We start from the raw sequence: 21,089 nt of genomic DNA, 5'->3' as shown, positions 1-21,089 counted from the left end.
TGAAGTTGATACAGAAACTGACGTAAATCACAATTCTACTAAAAGATTCGAATGTAAACAAATGAATCGTTAAGCTTTGTATAACTTTTAAATCGGTGATAATTCTGCAACTATTGCATGCAGATTAACTAAAGACATAAACCTTAATCGGAACATAAGAACAACACAATTCAACCGCTTTTAAAGCAAGCAACCTAGAGCTTTGGAGCTTACCGAGCCGGGTAATAAGGTGAGACTATATATGTAATATTATAAGTAAAGAATTTAATTAATCGTAGGCGAATTGCAACGAAAATTCGAGATGCGCATTCGTACTACTCCAATGTACGAGTATAAAATTTCAACGTTCTGCAGTTGCTCGTTATGGAGTTATATGAGATACATTCAGACATCAGGGGAAAAAAATCTCTTCGGAATCTGTTTTGGGAAAAAGAGTCTTTTATTCTGTCCGAATGAAGAATTTTCCTTTAGAAATTCCTCCTCGAAGGTATTCATCGCCATAGACAGATTCCTATTGTCTGTTGTGCTGTAATCTCCAAATAACTCAAACCAATCCTTTACATCCTGCTGAACCCTCCTCATCTTTTCGATTCTAAAGTGTGAAATCCAAGTCTGTAATATCATTCGTTTGACGAAACATTGGCAGGCACTGTGCCAAAAAGTTCAGAGTCGTTTTGCAGACGTGTTAGCTAAGAGGGTTACTTTAGGAAAGCTAGTCGAGGAAACTATGAAAAATGATTTTCAGGTTTAATAAAGGCCTTAACGTTTCTAATTTCATATGACAAACGAAAAGTTGTTATGAAGGTATAAGAGCAAAGAATTTTATCAGCAGAACACGCAACGGAAATAATGATAAATTCATTCACTGCTTCACTCCCAAACGTCTACTACAGCCTGAGTAAAAACTTTAAGGCCAGTAAAAATTTTTGTGAAAATGTAAAATGAAATAAAAGGGATTCAAATAATATTAATTATTAAAGTTCATTCATAAGAAATAAATGCTATAAACATAATTTGTAAATACATAATTATGAGAAACATGTGATTGTTTACAAAGTTAGTATTTCTGCCTGAGTAAAAACTTTTAAGGCCACCAGTCATTTTTTAAAAATAAATATAATATAATCGTGTAATTACCATTGCAACTACTAGCTCGTGACAACGCTGCAATTTTCATATTTGTCATACGTTTCTTCGAAGTGTTGATGATCTTTGTGAAGATGGCGAAAGGTAAGAAGTTAACTGATCGTGAAAGAGGAGAGATTGAAGCTTTGTCTTAAACAGGAATGAGTAGTCGTGCTATTGCGATAAAGATAGGAAGATCAAAGACTGTAGTCAAAAATTTTTTAACATTGAAAGACAATTATGGTAAAAAGAATACTGGGGGAAGACCTAAAGCTTTGTCCTCGCGTGAAGAAAGAAGAGTTTGCCAACTTGTGTCTACTGGAAAGTACTCAAACAGGAAACTGATTCCGACAACAGGTTTAAAAGTTTGTCGAAAAACGATTTATAACGCAATTAGAAGGTCTGGAAGGTTCACTTATACAGCAAAATTGACTAAACCTCAGTTACTGCAGAGACACAAAATAGAGCGTTTGAACTTTGGCCAGAAAGTCATGACCTGGGACAACCAATGGATAGAAATTATTTTTTCTGACGAAAAAAATGGAATTTGGATGGACCAAATGGCTGGAATTTCTACTGGCATGATATAAGAAATGAAAAAGAAATATTCTCCAAGCGCCAATTAGGTGGAGGGTCTGTCTTGACTTGGGGCTGTTTTGCTTATAATGGTGTGGGCTCAATTGCATTCCTTTCAGGTAGAATGAATTCACAAGGATACCAAAATATCCTAACAAATCATCTTTTGCCAAATGCTGAATGTCTTGCTGGAGAAAATTGGAAATATCAGCAAGACAATGCATTGATCCATTCGAGTAACAGCACAAAAAATTGGTTCAAGTCAACAATGTTGCAACTGTGAAATGGCCAGCTAGATCACCTGACCTCAACCCAATCGAGAACCTTTGGGGTGACTTAGCAAGAAGAGTTTATGCAAATGGGAGACATTTTACATCAACAACAGAGCTGAAATCTACTATCGAAGATGAATGGTATAAAACCGACCCCACCCTTTGTCAAAAACTCATTTCATCTATGAAAACAAGAATATTTGAAGTAATTCGAAGAAATGGCTCCTACACAACCTTCTAAGAATTTGTAATTTTTTTCTTATATGTTATTTTCTATGTTGGCCTTAAAGTTTTTACTCAGGCTCAAATATTCATCTGTGTGTTCTGTAATATTTTCTAATAATAAAATATTTGCAAGTTAATTTTTCTACTTTTTTTACTTTTATTTAAGCTCAATAATTATCAATCAAATGGTATTTTAATTCCTCAGTTTAAATGTTTCCATTTTCTCAAAAATTTTTACTGGCCTAGTTTTTACTCAGGCTTTATTAGTTGTTGGACAACACACGCCAGTTTACTAAAGAAAAACTTTAGACGAACTTTAGGCTAACTTTAGATTTCCCACGAGAAAACATTCTAACGTCACCGGTTTTATTTCAACTGAAATTAATTCAGTAATCTTTACCTTATTTTCGAATACGACGTATTTCCTATTAGCTGCTTTAAATTAAATGTGCTATTCTTATCTCTTACAGTACCCACCAGCGGCCGACGGTAAAGTCGCTGAACACTATTTCTACTCGTGTTTCGTTAATTGGTTTGGTTTAGTTTATTATGGCAAAGCGCGCTAGAGCTATCTGCGTAAAGGCCTTTGTGGACGACTGGGGGAAACTGGCTCGCATACACGTTACACATGGGTGAAACCTCCAGCAACCGAATCGAACTCAGGTTGGAACTATCAGTATTCAGCGATTTTACCACTAGGCCGCTGTGAGACCTCCGATTTCAACTCCAGGCGAATGTTCTGGTTGCATGGGCGTTTTCGTGGTTTTCTCCATTTGTAACGTCATTACGAGCCAGTTTTCCTTAGAAAGCCTTCCACGAAGGCATCCCATCCTTTAGACTAATCTAATGTGTTTTTGGCATAATCAAATGAATCAAACTTACTGTCTGCATTCTATTTTAATTCTTTATTTATTGAAATAACTAACCTCAGAAACATATTTATTGTGTTTAGAAAAATTTTGCTTCAATGGTGTCCTGTAACGAAAAAGCTCCGTATACCGATGAAGAATAAAGTGGAAATTCAAAAGTTGCTATCCCTTCCGGAGATGATACCTATCCTCCCTCTATCGTCAATAAATCGGTCCGAATGACGCATGCGTGCAGAACCGTTTTGAACTCTCCGAAAGTCACTATGCGTATTGGCGAACGCGTTCCAATTTTTGAGAGAACGGCTGTTCCCTGATTCTTTGAGACAGTCCTGCGTATTTGCTTTTGTTTTCTTGTGGTCGTTTCTGTGGTGTTCGATCAGTAGATGATATTTCTTATTTTATATAATCCGTGCATTTCCATCGTTTTGCTATAGTTATTTTAAATTTTTACCTGTCATTTTTTTGGATTGTTGAGTCATAAAACTCAAAAGAAATTTTCCGCATACATTAAAAGTTCATTCCATTAACAGATACTTTCAATTAAAGTATAATTCCTAAATCACCAGATTCTAGGGTTGCTGTTTTCGCATCAGAAGCATCTAAATCAGAAGTGTCCAACTTTTGGTTTCCCTGCGCCACAGTGGAAGAAGACGAGATAATTTTGGGCCATACAAATTATTTCTAATACTTGCGGCAGCTCGTGACCCCCAAAGTAAGAAAATTGCGTAGGTTTCATTGAAAATTTTTTTGGTTTGCTCATGCGCTTGACCGGTGAAAATTGTTTTTATATTTCAGCTCTAGGAGAAACATGTGCGGGTTTGACCGCATTAGTTCTAATTTGCTCTGGCGAGTCGCCGCTACCTAATACTAGCTATGGCTGGTGAGCGAAAAATGCATAAAACATATTTAAGTAATTTTATTAATTTATGATATTTTTTCATATAATGACAGTACCTTAAGGAGAAAGGCATCCCAGACCTACCTTATTAGATGCCTTACACGGTTATAATACCCAACCTCTAGAGGCGATCCAAGGAGGCATAACCTTCCGATCAACCCAGGGAAATTATATGTACACAAAGTCTGGGAAATTGCACACAAATCAAAGGTGGACGGCAACGCATCCACCAATAAAGAAAAGAACATGGTAAATCGTAGTCCATTCCCAAATGTTGACCAAGGGGAGCCACACTAAGGTCAAACTTCGAAATCTAACCATGTAGCCTCCCCATAACCAAGGCGCAGACAAGACAATATCAGTACGGTCGCTGCCAAGCCTAAACCTACCATCGAACACACTATGGTTCTAGTCACTAGGAAGACCGATTGTATACCCCAGATGTCCAGTTTGTCTAGGTACAGGTCCTAGCCAAATCACCGGGAGCTAGCCCCCAGCTGACTCCCGGAGGATCATTGATATTTGCTTTGGGCCGCATGCGCCCCTCGAATCGAGGGCAGGACACACCTTATCTAAAAAACAACGTCCATGCATACTAATGCCACCCAACCACTCAAGCTTTTTGGTTCTACGTCTCATGATAATGAATGGCAGTTAGGTTTTCAGCGCTTGGTGAATGAGTTATCAATCATTCCTTTGTTGTTGCTTGAGTACTTTTATTGAAGATGTTACGGCAACAAGAATCAGGGGTTATTTTCATAAATTTGCTTGGTATTTGCCTTACCTTATCTTTTGTTTAGCATCATCAGTACCAGCAAGAACGCGACTTACTGGTTCTGTATCAAGGTCTTACTGCTTTTCACATCCACATAGCATTCTGCCCAAGGCTTGTTAAAGCCCAAGGCTTGCCAAGTGAGGCTTGTTAACATATCCTAGTAATGGTAGTTTAACAGGCTCTCTCTTCCCTAATCACTTGTTTAGCAATTTAAGATAATAAAACTACCCCGTTCTACCTTAGATGATTCATTCTGATAAGTTTGGACATAATGGCATTGTCTTGGAAAACATGGTGCTGCATTTCTAAAAATGTGAATTGTTCGACTGAAGTGATATAATTTCGAATATAACTTTACACAAGAATATCTAAAATTTTTTATGGGAATTGAGATTTTGAAAATATTTTTATATTTTTGAAGCTGTATCATAGCAGGTAAAATTTTCAAACTTTTATGACATATCGTTATTATTCAAAAATTTTCATGAATGATTTAAAATATTAAAAATTTTAGTATCATTCGGGAAACACCTGCAGTTAAACTCGCATGGCACTCCCTAATTAATGTGAAACGATATATATCGCTTGAAAAAGATTGGTATATGTTCTATGAATCTACGAAATAAAGAGATGTTTGGTGTCAGACGATAAAAAAATCTTGCATGAAGAGCATATGTTCACACTCATTATTGAAAATCTCTTTCTAAATCGTGATATAGTGTTGCTTTTACTCTTATTATTTTCAAAATTTGGTATTTTATGAATTAAATGACTGTATAGATGTACTACATTTCATTTACAATTGAAATATTTTATTAATGTTTTGGGTTTCTTTAAATGATTAAAAGTAAAAGAGCGGTATGTTAAGCAGTTTCTTTTAGTATATCCGTATTTGAAAACTCTTTACATAATTTGCCTTACTGAAATTGTTCTAAATTTTTAAAAAATATATGGGTGATATGATGCTATGTTATCATCTAGAGTGTCTTTTCTCTTTGCAAATAGTGTATAGAGTTATAATAGGAATCGAATCTTCTTTCTATAGCAGAATTTACTAGTATCTATAGAAGAGGAATTAGAAAAAATTTTTGTGTTTTTGTTAAAAATAATGTAGTAGCTGGTTGTCATTATGGTAGAAAGTGTTATTCAAAAGTTTCAGAGTGGTAAAATATGATTTTGAAATGAAGTTTTCTGAAAATAATCAATATATTTCTCAATAATATAAATTAAAATAATCGAAACTAGAAGTCTTTTACACGATGTGAATATGAAAGCCACTGAAATATCTGTTGCAGACATATAAAATTTAACTCGGAGATGATATTCGTTTCATGTATGATTAAAAAATATCAAAATTTGCTTTGAAACTGAACCACTGAGTGATAAATATAAATTTGATCGTAACTGTTTCAAGGTCGTTTAGTGGAAGATATCCTATTTTTTATGTAAAATCATTTTCTTTTTCCGATGAAAGTAAGTCTAAAGATAAATCTATGGAAAAGTGAAATATTCCAGTTTTCCTCTGTTACGAGAAATGTGCATGCCTTCATAGGAAAAAATTAGAGTTCCATTGAATTTTCTCTTTCACACAAAAGGGTAGATTTAGAAAATGAAGGAAAATTCTTAAAAACATTTTTTTTTCATTACCTTACTCTTACTTCTTAAGGGTTGATAAGTTATCATAAGAATACGCTTTTTAACCGCATACTGCTTATAGGAAATAATTTGTTACTCAGGTTTTATACTAATCCTTTACAAGATTTCACATTTCATGGAAATATGAATTGTTTTGGTACTCACAGGGTTCGGTAACACAACATTCATTTCAGCAGTAACTTTTGCAGCTGTGGTCTTCTTATTTTTCGTCACAATTGCCCTTAATGATCGTCTGTCACGATCACTCGGGACACACTTTCGTCCGCGCTGTGATTTAGCAGATGATGTTTTTCCGCTTTTCAAATATGCGGAATAAATCTTCGATACAGTACCTCTTGAAACACTAAACACCTCGGCTACCTTGCTTACGGAAGCACCTACCATACGTGCTCCAACAATTTGCCCACGTTCGAAGTCTGTTAACTCTGACATAATGCAATGACAACCTCACATAACAGTACTCCGACAACAACTGAACTGTTTAGCACATTTACGAAGTTTTATAGGTGGCGTCAGTAGTCAAAAACGTCAGCGCCACCTACATATTTCATTAAATCAATCTTTCTTTTCAAACATGCATTTCACAAGGTGTTTCCATATTTTTGTCTATCCACTGTAAGTACTTTTCTAAAATAAGATGATTTTCGGGATTCCGTGCATTCTGGCTGCATTTTTAATTTTCAGATACTATTGCATTTCTTGTCTGACGTAATATGTATTCATAAGAGATATCGCAGACCTGTATGCATGAATTTTATATCTGTACGAACAAAATCAATTTAAATCTAAGCGAACGAACGCAGCGTTCGAAGTCAATATCGAAATATTTTATATCTTATCGAACGAAATTTTATATCTGAACGAAACAATAAGTTTGAACAGGCATTGATTGAAAATATACACATTAGTATCCGCAAGAAAAAAATGTGAGGAACCGAACTCATTAATAACAGGTATACGCAAACTTAAGATTCCTACATGTATCTGTATATTTATTACTTTATATTTCCCATTATTAAAACCATACAATTTGTCCCCCTCTTCGTATTACCAGGGGGGGGAATACAGTATGTAAAAACTACTAAATCTAGAAGATGCAGCGGTTTTCAAACGTTCTTCATCTGCTGTTATTATTTGATATGGAATGACTTTGTAACTGTTAAAGAATTTTTTATTAACTAAAAGTTAGTACTTTGTATAATCAAATTAAGGTACTCTCTTCTATGCTCTCAGAAAGAAGCCTAAAATCTTTATCTGAGATTTCTGTATCCATTGTAAAATGGTTTTAATAATAAAAAATATCGATTGTAAAATAGCTTTGATAATAAAAGACAGTTTTCTGATTAAAAAAGTAAGGGAAGTATCCGTACCCGACTCTGTATTTTTTCAATTGTTTCTCTAAGAGATATTTTAAAAACCAAGCGTAGAGTGTAGACTTTGAAAGTTCTTATAAAGCTAGAAGTCTAGAGAATACCCAGGGAAATGGTTGGATATGTCTTTCTGTGGTTGGAGAATTGATGTAAAGTTGAGTAATGGTAATCACATCAAAACGTGTAAGAATATACATTTAGCAAAGGGTAATAGCACTTGCGAGATGTAGCAAGGAATATCATCTGTGAAACTAATCACAATTGATTCACTCGAATGTCTGTGGATAGGTTAGGTTAGGTTATTTAATTACGGCAAAGCCTCAAGGGTTATCTGCCTGTGGGGAGGGATGCCTTCGTGGAGGACTTTCTAAGGGAAACTGGCTCGTATACACGTTACACATGGGGAAAACCACGAAAACGCTCATGTAGCCAGTCCGTTCGCGGGATTCGGACCGAACTATCAGTGTTCAGCGACTTGACCGCTCGGCCGCTGGTGGGTGAATGTCTGTGGAATTTGGTGATTTGCGTTCTGGTCCTATCTATTCGCCTTGTAAAAGAAATGAAATTTAGTTGCATGCATTTTGAATTAACTTTTACTAAAGGAAAAGTGAAATGGACATACAGCAAACTCCTCTAATACGACCACTTTATAGTATAAGTTGATTTTAGACATCCGTGGAAGTAGGTGGTCGTCTTTTAGAATGGTTATGTTTAACCCAGATTTTCATTTATATTCTCTGAAATGTTGATCACTTTCAAAGAGGATCGTTTTTGAGAAGCCTTGAGTCTCACTGTACTTCGATATCCATAAACTTAAAAAAAAAAAAAAAAAAAAAAAAAAAAACTTAAACGCTTGTTTTTTTTTCCATTGTTATAGAAGTATATTTTGAGCCTTAAAAAATGTATATATATGCTTTCTCGTATTCAGGTGAAGAAATGTACTTCGAATAAATTTTAAAAGCCTGTTTGATCGGTATATATATTTCACTTCGTCATCATTGGCGATCTTCATCATCATTAGATGTGACTAAAAATGCGTTTATTGGCACTTCTTTTGTTATAGAGGCCCCCAACCATATTTGGCGATTTTAGATTTGCTTCAAGATCTCAGCTATAAATTCGCCAAACTCGTGAAGCGCGAATGTAAAAATAACACTATAATAATAACAATATTATTCACATGTCGTTTCCTACAATTATTTTTAGGAATCCTTATAATAATTAGTTGTTATTATTATAATTATTAGTTATTATTTTATCGCATCTAATTGTTCCAGTGCACTGCAGCATTTTCACACATACTAAGCTGCTTGTAACAACATTTCATGTACGTCAGCTCCTCTGCCCAAGAATATATAAATCTAGTAGCAGTGATGAATGATATTCAGGAATCGCTGAACCAATTTCTAACAAAGTTTCATGTTGTTTTTTCCGCATACTCGTTTGTCAGGTAAAAGACCTCTTTCTTGAAAAAATGATGTACCTTCCACTTCATTACATTGTAAATTAAAGATTGTTAACGTCCTATTAAAAATATGCATATATTTTAAAATAAACAACAAATCTTAGGGATCTACAAAATATCTTTATTCATTGTAAAAAAAATCGTGGCGCAAAATTTCTTCATTGTAAACAGAAGTACTGGTTGTAGCTATAAATCAGTCAATGAATACACTAGAATATGACCAGTTGAATTCCTTTTCGTTTCTAACCATAATGATTTCATTAAGTATGCTTTCGGTGTCATGGAATTCATCCATATACTTGATAGGCTCGAATAATATGGTAACCTTTCTCTGGCGATTATATTTTTCAACCAATCATAGCTAATTTCAGGTATAATGTGGAATGAAGACACTGCCTGACATCACTGAAAGCGGTGCGTTCATTCTCAGTTTAATCAATCAACCAACTAGCTTCGCTGAATGCAGACAGTCTTGTGTGGTTTCAAATATGAAATCTTTAGAGCGAGTGTTACCTCAGGACTTCAAAACTAAAGTACTGAAATGTGAGTTTGACTCACCTAGATCATTTTACTGTGAGCTAAGAATCGATGTGGATGCCACAACGTTTCCAATTTGGCTTTTAGAGTTTGAGGGAAAAACTTACACTAAGTGGATCGTAAGACGATCGGTTTCCTTATATTCTGTTGCATCAAAATTTATCTTCAAAAGAGATTATGTATGCCAGTATTCGTCGTATGGAATAAAGAAGCTAAAAGTGAAAGGTAAACTTAAAAGTTCGAAAGAAATAAATTGCAAAGCATCATTATTGGTTAGGATAAAAAAGCAAAACAAAAATACTCGCTACAAAGATGATTTCGTCAAAGAAGGCTTACTTGGCATCATCAAAGTAAATTTTCGGCACAATCATCCCGTGGATGATGGGAAATCTTGGAAATGGCTAAATGATTCTTATATTTGTGAGGATATCATTAACTGTTTCAAAAATGACATGTCTCCTGATTACGCAAATTTAATAATCCCAAAAGCATCTCATCAACGTTCCAATTTTGAAGTTTCTTCAAGTACTTCCAACCATACCTTGAATAATTTGTGGATCAAATCACGTTATGGCACATCGAATTCATCATCAGAATTTACAAGGTAAGAACATCTTTTATATATGTGTAAGGTGCACACATACAGTTAGCATATATCATGTTAAAACCTGCTTGATATGCCGCGGTTTCGGATATTAGTATAGGTGTTGGCTAAAAGCAGGCTGTCATTCCCAGACTGTTAGTTACTTAGTCTAGGAATAATAATTAAAAAAAAATATTGTATATTCGCGCTTATATGCATATGTACAAATAGACATGATATGTTTTTTAATCTTTGTACTTAAACATGCGTGTTATCATATATATCATATAAGCATATCATGCAATTACTTTTTTGTATATGATGTAATAGATTGTTCTGAAATTCACTATTAAATGTGTATTATTTAGTTTTTATCACTATTTAATCTGTCAGTAAAACAAGGATTTAATTTATTTCCATTATTCTAGCAAGAAAACATTATATATTTTATTTATGTTATGCTGCCGATACATTTTACTTTATACTTTAATATTTTACGCTATAGTTATCAGCTTATAATTCGTTTAACACCTGTTTAAAGTAATAGCTATACTTTCCGCATTGTATTTTTAAATATAACTTCAATTACAAATTGTGTAATTTTTTTTTAAGCAAAAGAACAAAAAAAAATTGCTTATATCCCATACTCAGAGTATTTAATCCGTGCCCTCGCCAATTTATTCTTAGTTTAAAAAAAAAAAAAAAAAAAAAAGATCTTGCTGTGAATAAAGATACTTTCACAGTTTGTGACATTATTTTGTCAGATAAATGGAATTGGGGTTGGATATTAGAAGTTAAATAATTACAATTAACTGAAATTTAGAAATTACTTTGTTATATTTCCAAATGCTTGCAGATTTATTACTTATCCTATTAAATGTCAGTGCGATGATGGCGATTTTTTTTCGGTGTGGAGGACAAATTATCATAGTTTTCCGTCTTTGAGAAAGATATCATTATAGATATTTGATCTATAGGTGCTTTGCCAACATTTCAACGTGACTGTATATATCCTTTTCCAAGCATTTCTTTGTCGCGTGCATGAGAGTAACATATTCAGATGTATTATAAAACGCAAATTATTTCAATCTGTTAAGTATTCGTTTAATTGAGCAGAGTAGACCACATAAGGACTATCTGCCTGAATCTATCTAAATTTACTTTATTTATGTAAATAAATAGACAGTGGGAAACAGAAGCGTAGCTAGGATTTTCACCGCCCAGGGACAACTGAGATTTTGTGCCCCGTGTACCAAGAATGTAAAACATTTCATTCTAAAATTCCACAACATCAATTTGGCGTCCCCTGGATGCTGCGCCCGGGAACAGCTGTCCCTCCTTGTCCCACCCTAGCCACGCCACTGGTGGGAAATTTAATTTGGACTGGCATTTCAAAATCTCAAGGGTGAACAGTGACATTTGCCCTCTTGTATCCATTAAAAAAAATTTTAATAAAAATCAGAGTTAGTTGAATTATATTTCTGAATTAGCCGTGCAAATATTTGAAGTTGCTTTTTTGTTTCAATGGGGATATTTTTTTTACATGCGGCCATATCGGAAATTCTGTTTAGTACAGAAATTGAATCAATCATATTATCTCAGTTCTTCTATTTCATCCTAAAATATTTAAATGCATCAGAATTTGATCATTCTAGACCACTCACATACAGGCCCACCAGCGGCCGAGCAGTAAAGTTGCTAGACATTGACAGTGGTAGTTAGGTCTAGCTTTATCTCGTCCAATGGGCTGATTGCTTGGGCGTTTCCATGATTTTTCCTATGTGTAACTTGGATACGAGATACTTTCCTTTAGAAAGCATCCATGAAGGCCTTCCCGGATAAAGTAGACTTTAAGGTACCCCTTGTATTATGGCGAAGTTGATGTTTGATTTATCGCCAAGTTGTTTCATTTATGGTAGCCCGAGTAGTTGAATGTTATGGAAACCCTATTGTGACGTAATCTGATGCATGATTCTGGGAAATTTTGAATCATGGGATGTTTTGTAAGCGTTTTTGTTGTGTGTGTTAAAACCGTTTAGATGGATTTGAATGGGTTTGTAGGAAGAAAGGTTTGAAAAAAGTCATTTGAGTATAATTGATATTTTGATTTTTACGTGGCTCTGGGTGTACGAAGCGAACTCGAAAATCATGGTAAGTGAATATTTGCTTTTGGTAGTGTTTAAATGTATAACATGTTTTTCCTTTTTTATGTTATTTTATTGTTTGGTTTAAAATGTATTTTATTGAGATTATGTATTTTTTGTTTGCCTATATTGTAGACTTGCTCCTTTGACTTTTTAAGTGAAAATATATCGATGTGTACATGGACAAAGTAAATGGAGTGCGCATTGCAAATTTGTGCAATTCTGGGATTTTTTTTTTTAAAGTGAAAATAGGTCGACGTGTATATGGATAAAGTTAAAAGAGTGCGCAATGCCATTTTTGTGCAATTCGGAGATTTTTTTTAATTGAAAATAGGTCGACGTGTACATGGATAAAGTCAGAGGAGTGCGCAATGTCATTTTTGTGCAATTCGGGTTTTTTTTTAAGTGAAAATAAGTCGATGTGTACATGGATACCGAGTTTGTGCAATTGTTTGTCTTGTTATTTTGGCTTTGTGTAGCGGCTTCGCAAGCCGAAATAACGAGTCAAAGCATTGCACAAAATCGGTATCCATGTACCGCCAAAAATCGCCAAGTGGTACCCTAAACTATACTTTTACCGGCATTCCCTCGTGGCAGGCGGATATCCCTCGTGTGCTTTGCCATAATCAAATAAAGGAAACCAGTCAAGTCTCAAGCTTAAACAATCGTTTCCATTTTTGAGGATTTCATCTTAAATCGAAGATACTATTTTATTAGTATTCAAAATTTGGTACTCAGAATCATTTACTTCGATATTTATCCACTTATTAATTTTGTTTCCCTCAGATTTTGGATTTCTCTCAGACTGCTCCATTTTTCAATCCTGATATTCATTATCACTAACTAAATCATATTATAGGTGTCATATTTTTATTTAATTGTTCTGAATTGTGGTTTTATATTGAAACTGGATTTTCAGGTGATTGGTGTAGAGAATAATATAAATGTTACGGTATCAAATGTGAGAAAATACGGCACTAAATTGTGTTATAATATCCAAAATGTAATGATAAGATAGTTTTACGGAGCCAAATGTAAACAGTAATAACCCATAATACTTGAAAATGTGCAGATAGAAATGTGTGATCTTAAAGAAATACGAAATCACGATAACTTAGCCCAAAGATGACAAACAGATATTACCAAATCAATTAAATTTATTTCTTCATCTTCGTTACTGAAATAAGCATTAACACAAATAAAAATTATCTACCAAACAGACGAATCAATGAATCTGAATATCAGGCACGAGTGATGCGCATCACCAAAATAGCGTTGCACTTTGAATAAAGTTAATCTTTTTTCATCAGTGCGAAACAAGGTCTCTGTGCGAAAAGAACAATCAAATTTTGATGGCAGTCATCAGGTGTACTTGGTTAATCATAGTATTATTGCTTTCTCTTCTTAAAGTCAGAAAACTTCAGATCTCATAAACACGTACGCGCGAAGAGTTCTCGAAAGGAGGATGGAGCTGAACAAAATTATTTTCTGCAACGAAGAGGAAGGAATTAAATTTTTGACTACTTATCAAGGTTATTGACGTTTACCTTTTGCAATCGACGTATATTATAGCGTAAAAATTAATTGGAACAAAGCGAATTTTTGATAATTTATATACATACAGTGATGATAATAAAATTAATAGGAAGTGTGTCCTCCTTAGCAGAAATGACCTCTAGAATGCGTTTAGTCATTGAATGTATTAATCTTGTCCACATATTTTTTACTTTTTCATCATAGAACTGAACTTTCATAGCATTCTTAGTCAGACGCTCTTTTGTCGTACAAACCTTTTTCCGTACTCTTTTGTCGTACAAACCTTTTTTTCGGACACGTTGATAATCTGTCACAAGTTGTCGATCTGATTTAAGTCTTGTGTATTCCCAGGCCAATATAGCACAATAATTTTATTTCCCAACATGAATCTTCTGACAGATATCGAATCGTAGCATCGAACGAAGTCATGTTGAAACGTCTCTGCAAAGGTTTTTGAGAATGGCATAATTCTACGTAATTATACTTCTATATTCTTCGATGAACTGATTATTCCTTCAACAGGAACTAGATTTCCAGTGCCGACTGCTGCAGAAAAACCCAGGGCTGTGGAGTCGGTAGGGAAAATGACAGACTGCGACTCGATTCCGACTCACTCATATATATATATATGTGTATGTTTAATTTTTACAAATAGTTTTGAATTAAAATGCATAAACACGAGGGTGTCGGGGGACAATTACTCGAGTAATTTATCAATTTTACTGCAAAAATTGCTTTTCACTCAAAACTGAATTAGCGAAAATGCTTAATCAGAATGAGTTCTTTAGTGATCTGTATTGGTTCTTGATCCCTTCAATTCACGGAAATATTTGGCCTAACTTAAATTGCCAGTTTGGCATCGCCTTATTACTTGAGTAAAGGACGAAACACCTTCGTATTTATTTCTTAATTATTGTTCATTGTACGAAGGTTGGTTTGTTCCCCTTGAAAAAAAAAAAAAAAAAAAAAAAAAAAAAAAAAAAATTCCGATTTACTTGCTTCCAACTAATTTACTTGTTTTTAATTTAATTTCTACAATTGAAATTTTGTTATTTATGATTTAATTCAAGTCCCCGTTAAACATTTTTAACAATTTACATTGAAGTTACTTTGAAACAATTTTCGGAATTAAACTTACTATGGATTCACTCTTTTTAGATAATTCTACTAAAATTAATCTTAGGAGATAATATAATCAATATTTCTTTAGTAAATAAATTATATATATGTAAACATATACACATGGGTTACAGCTTATTTTTTTTAATATAAAAGAAGTAATAGATGTTTAAAAAAAAAATAAATAAAATGATGGCTTAGCAAATTATTTATTTTAATTAGCATTTGTTAAGAAATAAAAAAAAACTGGCATTAGTTATTTCTAAGAAACAATATAGCTTCGGCAAGATCTTCTTTGTTGGAGGGCCATACATCCGATTTCATAAACTTCAGAGCTGAGAAGAGTCTTTCCACGCTAACTTGAGTGAGATGAAGCATGGAGGTAAGAAAGGAAGGGAGTGGCCAAACCAGCATTAGAAGTGAAGCACCACTCCGAAGTTTCGGTCACCAGATGGGAAGCTCTCTTGACAGCGCTCTGATTGTATTTCGACACACGACAGGTTCCATACAAATCGCAAAACGAGACACTTCTGCACAAAAGAAATATTCCTAGTGTGATGGATAATAGCAATTTGTATAGTTTAGTGACATTTACGCAAAAATCACATCTTGGTTATTTTTCGATAACTAAGAACAGCGATTTTGATTATGAATTTGTTTTATAAAATTCTAAGCTGCTGAACTGCAAAAATATAGATTTTAGCAAAAATTTTATGCTTAAAGAATGAAAAATACCTCACCGTAGCTTTAAAATTGTATACATCTTTCTATATCCTTGATACAATATTCGCTACTTTTATTTTATGTTCCAAACGCCAAAATGTTTTAAATAAAATAAATTTTTTTTTCACATCCGCATATTATTGTAACATGTACTTTTTTAAAATTAGTGTAAACTACTTTACTTGAAAAATATAGTGAATGCACAGACATAAAAAATTTCCACATGCCGGAAATGAAAAATGGTATTTATGCATGTGCTTGCAAATAGCATGTATCTGCATTTAACAAAATACGTAAATATTTATTAAATTATTTATAAAGGTATTAGAAATGAAGGGTTTATTCATTCATAAACAACTGTGAAAGTTACTGTGAAAAAATCTAATTATTAAATGTATCTAAATTTATAATGATTATAAATATTATCTAAATATATAATAACCTTAACATTGAATTGTAAAGACAAATTGACATACTGTTGACAAATACGTTATAAAATTAGTTAAGCAAGAATTGTTCGTACTGGAAAGCAATCTGTTAAACGGTATTGTAAAGCAATTTTTATGAGATGTCTACTTAAGAAAGTAATTAAGAGTTTTGGAATATGTATTGTTGAAATTAAGGGTAAAAAATTCTGATAACTATAATTAAAAGAATTATTCCCCTTATTTTTTATAATAACTCCGTTACAAGTTTTAAATAATATTTAAAAAATAATCTTTACTTTATTCTCTTTCAGAAATATTCAGAGAAAGTTAAGTACTATTTAAAGTATATCCCTATTAAAATAAAAGGTGCTTTAATTTGAAATGGACCGAATATAGCTTTAATTATAAATTGACTTATATTTTTCGATTTAAAAGATGCCGCAGAAGCTAAAAAAAATCATGTCATTTGAGAAAGTATTTTAGGAAGATCTATAAATAGAAAAGAAATAATGCATAATTTTAATATTAATAATACAATAAATTTTGATCTTAATTTTTGTAATCCTTAAACAAATAAAATTGAATTACCTTAAAATTTCTTTCTAGTGCAATTAACGAAAACTTGTGAAAATATTTCATTCAAATTAAACCATTCTGAGCAAACTGTTCTGTGAAAAGTATAGCATTTAATTCCGTTCAGAATGAAATGTTGTTTAAAAATGTATTCTTTTCATATACTTAAAACTCTGAAGTTTTGTAGAAAAAGAAAATATATACATTTATATGCATATTTACGCCGTAATTACAAAATATTTACATCCGATCTTGTCAAAACCCATTTAACTTAATGGTAAATACCTAATGTTTTGGTCACCAATGAAGGGATCGAAAGTGCTTCAAAGCAGGGTATGGGGAAACCGGCGTAGGGCCACTCCATCTAACTTCCTCCATGAGAAGAGCTCCTAAGGCTACTTCTTTTAACTTTTCAGGATAGATTTTTTTATAAGTTCTAAAAGAGGTGTCTTGCAAGCGCAATCATATTTCTATATTTCCTCCAAGGCTATGTAGAAATCGTGTTTGTATTTTTTTTTTTTTTTTCCATCTGTATATCTAAAGGCTCTTGGTTCTTTATTTTCATTCGCTTTGCTATAGCCTTTTGAATATTATCCAAAATATTTCTCAAAATCTAAATCACCGGTGGAAGAGGATGATAGAGACTCAGTTGCAATGTCTACAGTTTGACTGTCCTGATTCGAATTCTCCAATATTTCTGAGAATAATTTCATTCTTAATGAAAGTTCATAAGTGACTTTCTTTGCCTTTTAAATTTGTTTGTCATCCCAGAAAATTCGGTGTTTTGGATCTATATATTGAACCCAGCAAGATCTCATTGTCTAGCAAACTAGTTTTCTTCATTGAAGAAATGATTCCTTCTGCAGTAAACCCACCATTTCCATTCTTCCATTCTCGCCTCCTGGCAGTTCTTCAGATTGCAGCTTTTTTATGGCTATATACGGTGTAGAAAGAAGAGTTTCCAATTCTGCAAGATCATTCCACAGTCTCTTTCTGTTAGTGAAACATTAGAGTTATCTACATCTTCTAAAAAAAGTTCTTAATTCTAAAAACCTCTTTATCATCAAATATGTACTTCCTTATCATGTTGCTTGATCAATAATTGCTCCTTTTCCTGCTTGCTTCCTAAGAATGGCTTCAATTTTGGGAGTTCTTACTGCTATTGCTGCTTACCTAACTTTACCAGTGAGATTTGTAACTAAATGAAGTAATTAAATGAATCAGTTTAATCACTAATGGCAAATATCACATCCATCCTCCTCCCTTATATTTATTTATTAATATGCCAATAAAATAGGAAATAACTATTTATTAATGTATATAGTCCATAAATAAAAATAATAACCCAGCTTGTCATTAATTTTTCTCAATTCATTTTAATTTCATTTCAAATTCAAACTATCCAACAAAAACTGGAGTCGGAGTCGACCTGTTTTTAGCCACTCCAGCTCCGACTCCTTTTACCCCAAAATCTGCCCGACTCCACAGCCCTAGAAAAACCTTAAAAACATTTGTTTTTGAGTGTATTTTTTAATTGGATATGTTAGTCATTGATTCGCTCTTGCTTCACCTAACAACATTAAATATGCAACCATATGAGTGAGTCTCATCGCTAAAAATAAACTTTTTCTAGTTATTTATGGTTCAAGATTTGTATTTTTTGTATTGATTTACATTCACAATAATCATTTTTGCTACATTTGGCATTTCAAAAATTATTTTTTTTTAATTGGCTTTCTAGCGGTGAGAAGTCTATGCCGCTTATTTGAAGGATGAATATCATTGTCAGTAAACAATCGATTTCTTTTTGATTGCTAGTTTTTGTTGGATTAATAATGCTACTTTGGAGTAGGAATCGATAACATTTTGGAGTTGTTTTCCTTTTCCTTACTGGAGAAAAATGACCCGATTTCATTGTGTCTTCTGAGAATTCAAAAAACGCTCGATTTTCCAGTGCCATTCGCGGATTAGGCAGATAGCCGTAGTGTGCTTTGTTGTAATCATTTAAACCAAACAAAATCGAAACAAACCAATGCTATCCCCAGAAGCTACATTTCTTACAATCATGGTTGTGGGGCTGTTAAGTGTGATAATCTTTGCATCCTTTTCTAGGAGTTATAGCCATTTTTAGTACGCTAAAAATGAACGACTGCAAAAGTAACTTTCTTTTGTCACAGAAACAAGCTGAAAGAATAGTGCAGTACTCCTGATTTATTGTTAGTTGTTGTTGACAGTTCTAAGTAGTCGAAAGCAATCAGAAGTCGGATAAAATTGCTTTGAAGGACCTGATTGCGCCAGCTGGCAACTGACTTAAAATTCTGTAATAAAAAACCGCTTTGTCCCAATTCGTTTGCACTCTATAGTATTTGTTTTCATTTTCAGTGATACTGGTAAAATAGAAGTAAAAGCATGTATGCATCAAGTTAGAAAACGCTAATGGACCATTGCATGAGAGGTTTATAAGGGTATTACGTAAACCATGTTGTATTTTTTATTTTTTCTGTATCATTAATTTAATTTTGATATTAGCATTCTCGTACTGGCAACACAGAGAAAATGTTTGGATTCTAAAAGCTGAAGTTTAGAATTTTTTTAATGTATAAGACGTTGTGTAAGCCGATGGTAAATAAAATCTCCTTTGGAGTAAACCTACAAGGTATGACACACACACACACACACACACACAAAAAAAAAAAAAAAAAAAGACTGGTCCAATAAATCATTGTACTTACAGAATCAGTTCTCCGTGACATCATCACCTTCAAAGTAGTTCCCTTCAACATTCACACACTTCTGCATTCGGTGCTGCCATTGCTGGTAACAGTTCTGGAACGAGGGTTTTGGAAGGCCCTCCAGGAGATTCTCCGTTTTTGCCTGAACCTTTTCATCTGAGGTAAAATGGGTTCCCTTTAAGTAAGATTTAAATTTAGGAAATTAAAAAACGTCGCATGGAGCCAAATCAGATAAATAAGAAGGATGCCCATTACAGTAATGTTTTTGCTGGTCAGAAACCCTGCTTGACAGATAGGGCAGTATGAGCGGGTGCATTGTCTTCGTGCAACAGCCATCCATTACTTCACAACTGTGGCCTTTTTTTTCCTAATTTTTTCACGAAGTCTTTTTAGTACTTCAATGTCGTAGTATATATTAACAGTTTGACCACTGGGAACCCATTCAATCGCACGTTTGTCATCTTCCACACTTTTCCTTTTCCCTAACAACCGCTTATGCCATTCAAACACACGTGCATGAGACGAAGTTTCATCTCCATAAGCCTCGGTTAACATTTGAAATGTTTCCTCCGTGGCTGATTTCTTAAGTTTCACAAGAAACTTGATGTTGATTCGCTGTTCGGTTTTTACATTAGACATTTTTCCGGCAGAATGCAGTAACACGTGTTCACTCAATGACGCTCACTTCTCATGTGACCAAGGCAGTTCTTTTCTCATGTGAACTCCCCACTGCCTTGGTCGCTTTAAGTCGAAATAGGCCGGATGGATAGAGGAGGTGTGTGGCATGACGTCACCAAAACAGTTATTGCCAACTCCTCTCTATTTTCAAGCTACACACTTAATCTCTCTCTCTTTTTTTTTTTTTTTTTTTTTTTTGTGTGTGTGTGTCATGTTGAAGAAGTTATTAAATTATGGATTGCAGTAAACTTTGGAGTCAGAAATTGTCCGGCAGTCAGTTTCTTGAAACCCGCTGCGACAAAGGGTATGTCTAATTCTGGATCTTTTTTCATCACAAAGTCATAGGCCATTAAATCCATCCTTCACCTATTAAGTCCATTGGTCTTCAATGTATGATTTTCTCCTTTCTATGTACTCGACCATTAGTAGAAAATGCTAAGTAGAAAGGAAGGGGTATGCCTAATTCTGGATCTTTTTTCATCACAAAGTTATTAGCCCATTAAGTCTATCCTTCATCCTTATGCGTCGTTAAGTCCATTGATCTTCACTGTATGATTTTCGCCTTTCTAGGCACCTGACCATTAATAGAAAATGCTAAGTGGAACGTTTTTAGTATTTGTGCATAGTTTAATTTCTGAAAATTTCTCGTAAATTTTATTTGCAAAAACTATTATAGCTTTTAGTAGAAGTAATGGTTTGCCAAATATGGCTTTCCTAAACTGTTGCCCTCCTACCAATCCCTAAAAGTAAAGTTACATATAAAACGATAATATAGTGTTTGGCTTGGTCTTTCAAGAGCTGGATT

General features: G+C 33.7%; 2 protein-coding genes across 5 annotated transcripts in view; one reads left to right on the top strand and one right to left on the bottom strand.

Moving 5' to 3' along the window:
• The window catches only part of egg (SET domain bifurcated histone lysine methyltransferase eggless), a 318,317-nt gene that overhangs the window by 4,967 nt on the left and 292,261 nt on the right, over window positions 1-21,089 (top strand). For 2 of the 4 annotated variants that reach the window (XM_085820920.1, XM_085820919.1), the window contains exon 1: window positions 9,600-10,372. The exons of the other annotated variants lie outside the window; for them this stretch is intronic. In XM_085820920.1, the coding sequence (XP_085677046.1) occupies window positions 9,615-10,372 (758 nt within the window). In that variant the 5' untranslated portion in view covers window positions 9,600-9,614. Of the gene's footprint in view, window positions 1-9,599; window positions 10,373-21,089 lie in introns of those variants that run through there. 4 annotated transcript variants of the gene reach the window in all.
• Window positions 1-21,089, bottom strand: part of LOC146996550 (uncharacterized) — a 193,038-nt gene that overhangs the window by 117,646 nt on the left and 54,303 nt on the right. The window lies entirely within an intron of this gene.

This window comes from Stegodyphus dumicola, chromosome 7, assembly GCF_044657685.1.
Source record: "Stegodyphus dumicola isolate Sdum_Otavi_A_Nest chromosome 7, ASM4465768v1".
Classification (NCBI taxonomy): Eukaryota; Metazoa; Arthropoda; class Arachnida; order Araneae; family Eresidae; genus Stegodyphus; species Stegodyphus dumicola.
The sequence above is the reverse complement of the archived record's forward strand: the minus strand, read 5'-3'. Positions and strand labels throughout refer to the sequence as shown.